Source organism: Limulus polyphemus, unplaced genomic scaffold (assembly GCF_000517525.1).
Source record: "Limulus polyphemus unplaced genomic scaffold, Limulus_polyphemus-2.1.2 Scaffold78, whole genome shotgun sequence".
NCBI lineage: Eukaryota > Metazoa > Arthropoda > Merostomata > Xiphosura > Limulidae > Limulus > Limulus polyphemus.
The window spans coordinates 1,111,906-1,121,715 of NW_013665688.1; the positions used below are offsets into that span (position 1 = coordinate 1,111,906).

Below are 9,810 nucleotides of genomic sequence, written 5' to 3' on the forward strand. Positions count from 1 at the left end.
AAGATTTCGCATGTGAAGTTTCAACATTTTCTGATGCATAAAAGTATCTATAATCTTAAAATGAATATTACTTTACATGATAGATAGGCAACATGCAAAAAGAAAAAAAAGACATGAGAAAACATTGCTTTATAAACCTTAAGACTGAAATTACAAAAATTAGATATTTTGTGTATGAAAGCATTGTAATGTTTACTGATAATCTGGCAAACTTTGTTAACATTCACTTACTAATTTAAAAGTTATAGCATGTAAACTATAACAAGCACAAAATGGTTATGAGGGCAGTCCCAGGGACCGAGCCCGTGTTGAAAGAGTTAATGGAACTGAAAGCTTGCATATATAAACAGTATTATTTTATGTGAAAAATACCCCAAAGTAGTTCATAGTGACTGTGAAATTAGTAAAGAAGAGTGGTCAAAGTTATGATAGTCATTATGCTGATTTGTAGTACAATATCACTGTCAGCAGTAGCAGTTGTGCAATTTTTATTTTTTGGAGGTGTCAGAAAATAACTTACAAGCTCCTGCATGTAATCACAGATCTCTTATTGATTGTGCAAGAAGCTTGTTTAGAATGATTTGCTCTACTCAAGCACTGCTTCTTTGTAAGTGTTAATATGCTTACAGGATTCATTTGGCATTGCAGTTGACAAAACAAACAAGCCTTTGTGAATGGCTTAAATTTTTAATAATTGTTGCAAGACAGTCGAAAGATTAAACAGCAAGTGTTTACTTGTTCCATGACGAGTGTGGTGTAAAGTAGTATCTGGAGCTTAAATTGTATGTCTCTTGGAGAGAAGAGGGCATAAAATTGAAGGTATAATGTGCACCTTCAACATGTTTTATTTCCCAAATCTCTAGATATATTGTGTTAAATTACCACTTATAAGTGAGAATATATATATATATATATATATATATTATAATGAAGGATTGATTTGATAGAATTTAGGGATTTGTCTAAACTGTTTACTTCCCATTAATTAATATATCAAAATGTATATGCTTGAAAGTAAAGGATGTCTTTTTGCTTTTGATGAATTATCATCATCATTTGATGCATCTAATGTGTTGCCTAAACTGTTTTAATTTACTCCTTCAAGTTTAATCAAAAGTCCTTGAATTTGATGTTGAAAAAAATGGATAAACCCTGTTTCTGTGATTTATATTATTTTGTATATTTTTAGCAACAAAACTTGTTTAAATGTGGCTTCAAATTATTGTTTTGGTATGATGCTTATGAGTAAAAGTACATGCTGTATGGGTTGACTTCAAATTGCATATATCTACTTGTCATAAACTGCTTACTAGTTTTGAGTTATATTTAAAAAAAATTAATTTGTAAAGAAATGTTATAACACCAAGTGCAATGTGCTTGATTGTTTTGCAATAGGAACAATTTAGAGCCCCATATAGTTATGACATGTGGTGAGAAGGCAAAGTTGTCACAAACTTAAAAGAATTAGAAAGGACTAATGTAATTTGCTTAGAATTTGTATAGATAATGAAGCTGAATTTGGCATAGTTTGCAAAATGACCATAAAATATTTAGTTGTCTGAAGAGATTTTGTATACTTAGTAAAGTATAATTTGGCCAATTTTATATATATTATGATGTCAGAAAGTGTGGACTAACACAAATTTACCTTGGGGATTTGGTGGATCTCAAAGTAAAATTTCTTTAGAGTAGGCATTTTATTGCATAAACAAGTTGCCTTAGGCTTAATACTAGGTTTGTTATATTAATATTTATCATATATGAGAATAAAATTAACTTTAAGTTAAGTAAAATTTGGTGACTTTAAATTCTACTGATATTTAGTTAGCTATTTGAACAAGAAATGGAACTCTCTAGCTATTCTTGCAATACAAAGATAAGAGTAATGACCTGCAAGTTGAAAGCAGGCTAACAAAAATGTCTTGAAGGACAAAATATAACATTTGTTAATCATTGATTATAAGCAAGAAATTATATATAAGCAAGATAATATATTTTGATATGGTAATGCTTTTGTTGGATTAACTATTTTATTTTTGAAACCATCAAATAAATTGGGTTTGTTTGTGCAAGTTAGACCAAGTTTAATAGGATCTTTGGTGCTCTTTTTTTTGTGATATGCAAGTATTAGAACATGAATGCCCTAAAGAGATTCTAAAATAGATTAAACCAAAGAAGTTAGTGTTGTTGTTGTTGTGATGGATAATACTGACAAATACATGAATTTATAAATTTACTTAAAATCTATCATTATGAGCTATCTTTCACACTACTCAAACATATATTTTTTTCTGCTATCATTATCAGTTTGTAAGACAGGCTGGATTAGGCTGAGGTTACTTGAAGCCACACGTGCTAATCTTCCTTAAATGGTCGTGCAATTTATCATTTCAACATCCCCTTCATTTTTCAGTACTTAGATACCTGCATAGTTGTCAGTAACCCCACAAACCTGTGATGCTTCACATGATCATTACTTTCAACCTTGCTCTGTTTCTTTAGTCAAGAATTTGACTGAATTTCAAATGAATCTGAAAATAAAATTAGTCTCCTCCAGTAATTATATTACAGATAGATTGTTGATCAGATGATGATAAAGATTGTTTCTTTTGTTATTCACAGAAATTGGTCAGGTTATGTTGAAAATTTATTCTTAATGTATAGGCAGAAATTGGTTAGATTATGTCATATTATACAGCTGCAAAAACCAGTCAGATTGTTTTGAAATATATTCCATATTTTACCAGATTAGGTTGTTCAGAATATTGTTTTTGTGTTTTTACAGGAAGAAATTGATCAGGTTGTGTTAAAGGGAGCTGGAACCAGAGTTCCCAAAGTGCAACAGAAGCTACTAGAAGTTGTTGGAAAATCTGAATTGGGAAAAAGTATTAACACTGACGAAGCTGCTGCTTTAGGTGCAGCTTATCAAGCTGCTCATCTTAGCAAAGGGTTTAAAGTGAAACCATTTAACATTAAAGATGCAAATATATATCCCATCCAGGTAAGATCCTTTCTTCATTTAGAGCATTTACTTATATATTTAATAATATGAAATTTGTAACTTCAAATTGGATAAAACTGTGCAATGGTCACCTAATGGTTGCTAGAAGCATTAAGATGTTTCATCTGTCATTGGAACTGCTAGGATGTTCATAAAGAAATTCACCTAATTGTTGAATAAACTTGTTTAGTGATATTTTTGCTTTGACTTTTGCCTTTGTATTAATTATCAACTGTATGTAAGCTGTACAATCCTATATTCTTTACTTATCAGTTTTTGGAATTAAATACCAGTTTTATCAAGTGAAGTAAAATGAACCCTAATTGTGACAAGATAAAAACTTTTAGTTTGTGCTATATGGGCTCTTATTAGGCCAGTTGGAGGAACTTTTACTTATTGAATGAAAATATTTAGGAATTTTGGAAAATTAGATTGTCTGTGATAATCTTTTTGTATTGACATTAGAATTGATGATTAACTTGATTAATTGATATAATCACTTATCTGTAAACTCAATTACATCAATTGTTCCCAATGATCCAATTCTCATGTGTGAATAACTGATTAAATGAATGACATTGGTTAATGAGCTGACAATTAATCAATTATCAAATTCCACTAGTTGGACAGCTGTAATTAACATTTCAATTGAAATAATTGATCATGTAAAAACTTTCCAACGGTATTAATAAGAACTTTAAGAACTTAATTAATTAATAAAAACTTTATTATACCTTAAGAAAAAAAGTGTTTTGAGTGTTTAATGAAAAAATATATTTTTTTGTAATAGCTTTTCTAAAGTGAAAGAGTGGTAGTCATAGTACTACTATATACTTGCATTAGTTGTAATAGCTATACTTGTACAGTTGTGATAACATTGATATAGATGTATGACTTGTCAGAATATGTATCAAAAATAGTAATATGCAGTTATCTTGCACATTCCAAAAATTACAATTTTATTGAACTGCTGTGAAATTTGTTGAATTTAGTGTGTGTTTTTATTACTTAATTGAGATGTGGAATGTATGGTGCTAAGATATTTTCAGTTTGTAATTCTTGTTTAGGTATAATTGTATAGTAGTGTATTTTTTGCTGGAACTTTAGATACCTAGAGTTAAATTTTTTTTCTCCACAGGTAGAGTTTCAAAGGGAGTTTGAGCAAGATGATGGTTCAATGGGTGTAAAGATGGTTAGTCGTATTTTGTTTAGCCGTAACAACCCTTTTCCTCAGAAAAAGCTTATGACTTTCAGTCGTCATGTAAAAGATTTTGAGATTTCAGTTAAATATGCAGAACTAGATTTCCTTCCTGAACAAGAGCTCAGGTATGTGGTTATATTGTACACTTTCTTGGCATACTGATCTATTATTTCTATTGTGGCTATATAATATAATATATGCTTAATGTAGGAAAAAATGGTCTTTTTAGAAATATGATATTGAGAATAAATGTTTGAACTAAAACAATCGAATCTAAAAAAATTTGAGGCCAAACCATTGTTAATTTGAAGTAAATAAATATTTAACAATAAAATTATTTGAAGTTAAAAAGAATAAAATATTTATTAATGAATGAATATGCTATAAGTGATTTGTTGAACTGTCTTGTTATTTGTAAAAACAAACAAACATAGATTTATATAGGTAAACATATCTTTGTGTTTTTTATTTTATTATAGTAACAGTGTGTAAGCAAGAATGATAAACAAATGTTTTGATATTTTTGTAGACAGCATATGTATAAGAAAGTAACTAAATATCGGTAATTGCATTAACTCAATATTTTGCAAAGCTTTGCACAAAATGTTTGTTTAAAATCAACTTTAACATGTCCAGTTGGTTGCATCAGAAGAAACTGAGTTATTATACAGATTGTATATTCCACACACTTTATCAAAAGATAATAAAATAAAAGAAAGTGTTACAAAATATTCACAAGAGTAGGAGATATTAGTCAGAATCATTCACAAACATTCTCTAATATAGTATGGAAAATTAAAACTATTTACTGTATGTGGCACAAAACATGTTATTTAAGTAAATTTATGATCATATACACTAGTGTGGGATATTTTATAGTTGTGATTGATGTAGTACCTAGATTACACGTTATCCCAGTGTTGGACTGTTTGCTGTAATGGGCATATTGAAGTGTATTACAATGATCATTGTTTATTTACACATGTCATAATGTTTTTACTTATGCAACAAACACCTAATATAGTTTTTAGTTTTTTGAAATTAACCAGTGTAAGCAATTTTTATCTAAAATGTTTGGAAATTTGAGATTTACTAGTTGTTACAAATAAGTGTAATAAGTAATGATTAAACTTAACATAAGAACCGATTAATACACACAAGTTGAATAATTTGAAACAATTATTTAACAATTGACCATGTGGAAATGATTTTATTATTATTATTATAAATGTTGTTATACTTGTCACATCTTAATGAACCAAAACATTATGAACATATTTTTATCACTATTTTTGTAAAAGGGTTGGAGGAATCTTGAAATCAGGAGAAAGATTTTCAAATGTGGTTTAGGGTCTCATAAAAACTCCTAAAATTCCAAGTCAGCGTAAAGTTTTGAAACATTAAAAATTGATTTATTTATCTTTGTGTATGTGCATACTTATGCATGTACGTGTGTGCATACACACACACACACACACACACACACACACACACAAGTAAGGAATTTTTTTTTTGTTTCATGCAACGGTAAAGGAAAGTATTTTGAAAGCATGTATTTCATTTATTTCAGGAGCTTGGGTGATACAAATCTGTCTCGGATAGGCTTAAGTGGTGTATCTGGTGCTCTTGACAAACACCGAGAAGATGGATCTGAATCGAAAGGAGTAAAAGCTCACTTTAGGATGGATGAAAGTGGATTGCTGCATTTAGATCAGGCATGGTCATTCTGAAATGTTGTGTTACATAATTTGAAGTTTGATAATCAAAGCATTTTAAACATGATACTTTTTAAGCAAAATTCACAAAACCGTGAATCTTTTGAAAATCATTTCCAAAATACATTATACACTTAAAATATTACTTTTTATATAAAGATTTTTAATATAAAGAATATCATTGTTAAATAAAAGTTATGCTACCTTTGAATGAAAAATGATGTAGTGGTTTTTGGACTCTTACTTAGAAAATCTGTCAGTTTGTGATTAGGAAAGCATCTTTGGACATGTTAAGTCAGAATATTCAATACGAGTCTTTATCAATTTTTTTCGGTAATGATATACTGAGCTTTTATAATGAAGGTACTAAATCATATTATTCATATGTTGGGCGGGCAGAACTTTGTGCTACAGTTACATTAGATAATTTGTTTATTATTATATTTTTAGAATTTGATAATATAATCAATAGAATATCTGAAAGTAGTTCTTAATACTGATAATTTTTTAATGAAATAATATCTAAAGAAATATATGCATCACTTTAGGTATTTAAAATGTAGTTTGTCAGTTGTGTGCTGTCATATAGAAGACAAAATAATTTATAAATTTTATTTTAATAAGTATGTTTTTACTATAAATAGGTAAGAATTTGTCTGTTAAAAGGTAAAAAGGCTTTTAATTATCAAATGGTTAAAGACTTCTGCATTTTTGATAGGTTATAAACAGTGCAATTTTTCAACAAAAGAAATTCAAATTGAACATACAGGAAACTGTGTGGTACAATTCAAAGTGTGCAGATGGATTCAGACATGATATTTAAAAAGCACTCAAGGTCATAAAATTTCTAAATCACTAAGTTTAAGAAGGAAGGAGCAAAAAATGTATTGGTTACCAGGGTTAAGGAAATATAGTTCTTTTACTGTGGATGATAAAGGGAAAGTTGCTGGAAGTGTTGAGTATAGCACTTCTGATCTTATTAGTCTCTTGATTATATATTTGTAAACTTGTATGTGATTGGCAAGAACATGTCTTAAATGTTATTCCAATCCAAAACACTTATTGCAGTCATAATATTTTACAACTGTGTGAATAACTAGACATGTGAATATATGTGGTAAAATGGCATTTAGTCACCTGTTTGCTCTTTTTTTAATAGGCAGAGGCTGTGTTTGAAAAGAAGATTCTAGAAACAGAGGAAAACAAAGAACAGGACTTTGAATCAACTCTCTCCAGACTGGGAAGTACAATAGGAAAGCTATTCTCTGGGTCTAGTGGAAGTGACCAACCAACTGAAGAACAAGATCAGCAGGAATCACCTAAAAATGAAACGGAAGACAAGCCAAAGTCAGAACAACCAGATCAGCAAGACAAAACAGAGAAGGTAAACATTCAGCTTAATTCAGTTCAATTTTAGGGTTAAAATATTTTTGTGGTTATGTTTTTTCAGTGGTGATTGTCTTTAGTTCAGCTTTGAAAAACTAATGGGATTTTTTTAAACCTATTTATATTAGAATGCCAGTTAAATTATAGTAGTTTCAGACATTCTAGTTTAGTGACTGATATAATTTTTGTATCATAAAATGCATATTTGAAAACTATATGAATTATTATTTGAAGAAGCAACTTCGTGATAAAAGAGGGACTTATCACAGTTACAATGGATTTTTCAGGGACTTGTATCTTAACTTCCCATAGTATTAGTCTGTGTTGTTTTATTTACCTTTTTATTTGTTTTAATTTATTACCTCGTAGGTGCTTTCACTTGAATAATTACCAGTTCTTCTGATGTTTGGACATGATTCTTTTTATCTTTTTTTTTTCTTACTTTATTATTCAGTCTAAGAAGCTTCTGATTAAAGGGTAGAAGTTTTATGATTTAAATAGTCTTAATCTCAGCATTGACTTTTCTTGTGTTTTATAGTGAGTTCTTGAGCCCATTCCTTTTAGATGAGTTATGTTTTTTGTAGGTTTTAAGCTGATAGTTTTATGTATTTTTATATTATGGTTTGTGATGTCACATATATACTCTTTCTCTGTACATTGAGGTTGCAGCTAGGGGTGCGCCAGTTGTTCTGGCACCAATATAAAGGAAAGTTATTGGCTACCAACTGTTTTTGTTGCTTTAGCTGATAATGTACATGAAATGTTTTTGTGTTGTTGCATAGGATGTTGTGATGCTCACTGCTCGAACTACTTTTTTTTTTTCGAATGACAGCCTAAGCGACCATTGCTACATAATTCTTACCATGGCCATAAACCATTTTACAAGGGCCGTCAGTTTTAATGCTGTCACACATTCCAAATTCTGATTTTCATAGTATTAAACTTGTTAAAATACTACTATAATGTGTTTGTATTTGTTTCTTAAAATTATAAGCATTTATATAATAATTTACAGCAACTCTTCAATAATAAGATCGTTTACAAGTACACCAAATTTTATTTTTTTTGTACTTATTTTGTGTCATAATTGAAAGTGAAATTTAAAAAATAAATAATACTAGACTTCTAGTCTGATATCTTTGGCTATAAAACACTGCCAGGAAGGTTGTGGCTGAGGTGTGCACATGGTCTGGGGTTACATCATTATCATGAAGTTGCTTCCATTGTATCTGTATTATGTTTTGAAGCCAAAAGTTGTTTTTCATTCTCTGTTAGGCTGAAGTTTGTAAAATAAGTTGAATAGTTTTATGTTGACTTTTTGTATTAAAGTTAATTATGTCTGTATATAAAAGGTTTCTACTATAAACTAATGAAAGCTACATTTACAGTTCAGAAGTGTTTCTAGAAGCATTAATGCACAGTATTTTTAAAACTATGTTATGACTTTTATTAATTTTCTTAAAAAAAAGTGCACAATAAATATTTGTTATAAATGCAACCGGAAACAATTATCTATAGGTTAAATTTTAATTTATTTCACAAGTTTAAAGTACTTTATGTGCACCAATATTGAATATTGGTACCAGCATTGGTCAATATGATAAGGTAATCATTGGCTATCGGTATTGAAAATCTTAATCAGTGCACTCTCCGAATTGAAGTCTGTATATTGTATTATGTTTTCCATCTTTTGAGAATGATGTAAGATTAGGTCTAGTAGTCCAAAATACTGGAAATTACATATTTTACCTGATTGTAGGATGCTGAACACATTTATCAGCAGCCTGCTTAGAATTTCTTGAAGCTTTGAGAAAGCTTGTACGGTGAGCTAGATGTGAATAGATTAACAAGAAAATGAGAAACCTAACTGTAATTAGTATTTGTAACTTGCAATTGTAATTTGTCTTTATGAACTATAGAAATTCTGTTCCATATAATCAGATAATGATATAGTAGCGTCACAGTTATCTGGCCAGATTGATAACTAAAATAAATTTAATTGTTAACAAACCAATGAACACTGAAAATGCACTTAATAATTTCATTTCATGCAACATAACATCCAAAAACAATGTGCAAATAACTGAAATCATGATTTACAGAATCTTTTTGATTCATTCCTTGGTGAGTTATCGGTAAGTTTTTGGAATTAATGATAAAATCTAGGGTTTGATTTTCCATGGTGGACAGAGTACAGTGTATCTCTGTGCCTAAAATCATCAATAACCTTTTGGTTTTTTAAGGTTTTGGAAATAGTTTTGAGACGTTTTTAATGGCATTAAACCTCTGTGTCTAAATTTTATTAATATGTTTGACTACCATTAAGGGAGTCTATTTTGTCTGCTTATGCTTTCCATTTAATTTTTTTTTACATTTTTACTGGCAATGTTTTTAATTTTCACACTCCTGGATATCACCTGTCTTTGATTGTTTTACCAGTTTTAATTTATGTACTGTCCTTTCTGAGAGTGCAGTTTGCTGTGTAATAAGAGATTTAATGATCTACT

At 29.4% G+C, this 9,810-nt stretch overlaps 1 protein-coding gene across 4 annotated transcripts in view; it reads left to right on the forward strand.

Annotated features, from left to right (window-relative positions):
* The window catches only part of LOC106467294 (hypoxia up-regulated protein 1-like), a 72,788-nt gene that overhangs the window by 46,148 nt on the left and 16,830 nt on the right, over positions 1 to 9,810 (forward strand). For all 4 annotated transcript variants that reach the window (XM_013927635.2, XM_022396067.1, XM_022396058.1 and 1 more), the window contains exons 11-14: positions 2,786 to 3,001; positions 4,140 to 4,327; positions 5,773 to 5,917; positions 7,077 to 7,301. In XM_013927635.2, coding sequence (XP_013783089.1) covers positions 2,786 to 3,001; positions 4,140 to 4,327; positions 5,773 to 5,917; positions 7,077 to 7,301 — 774 coding nt within the window. The remainder of the gene's footprint in view (positions 1 to 2,785; positions 3,002 to 4,139; positions 4,328 to 5,772; positions 5,918 to 7,076; positions 7,302 to 9,810) is intronic.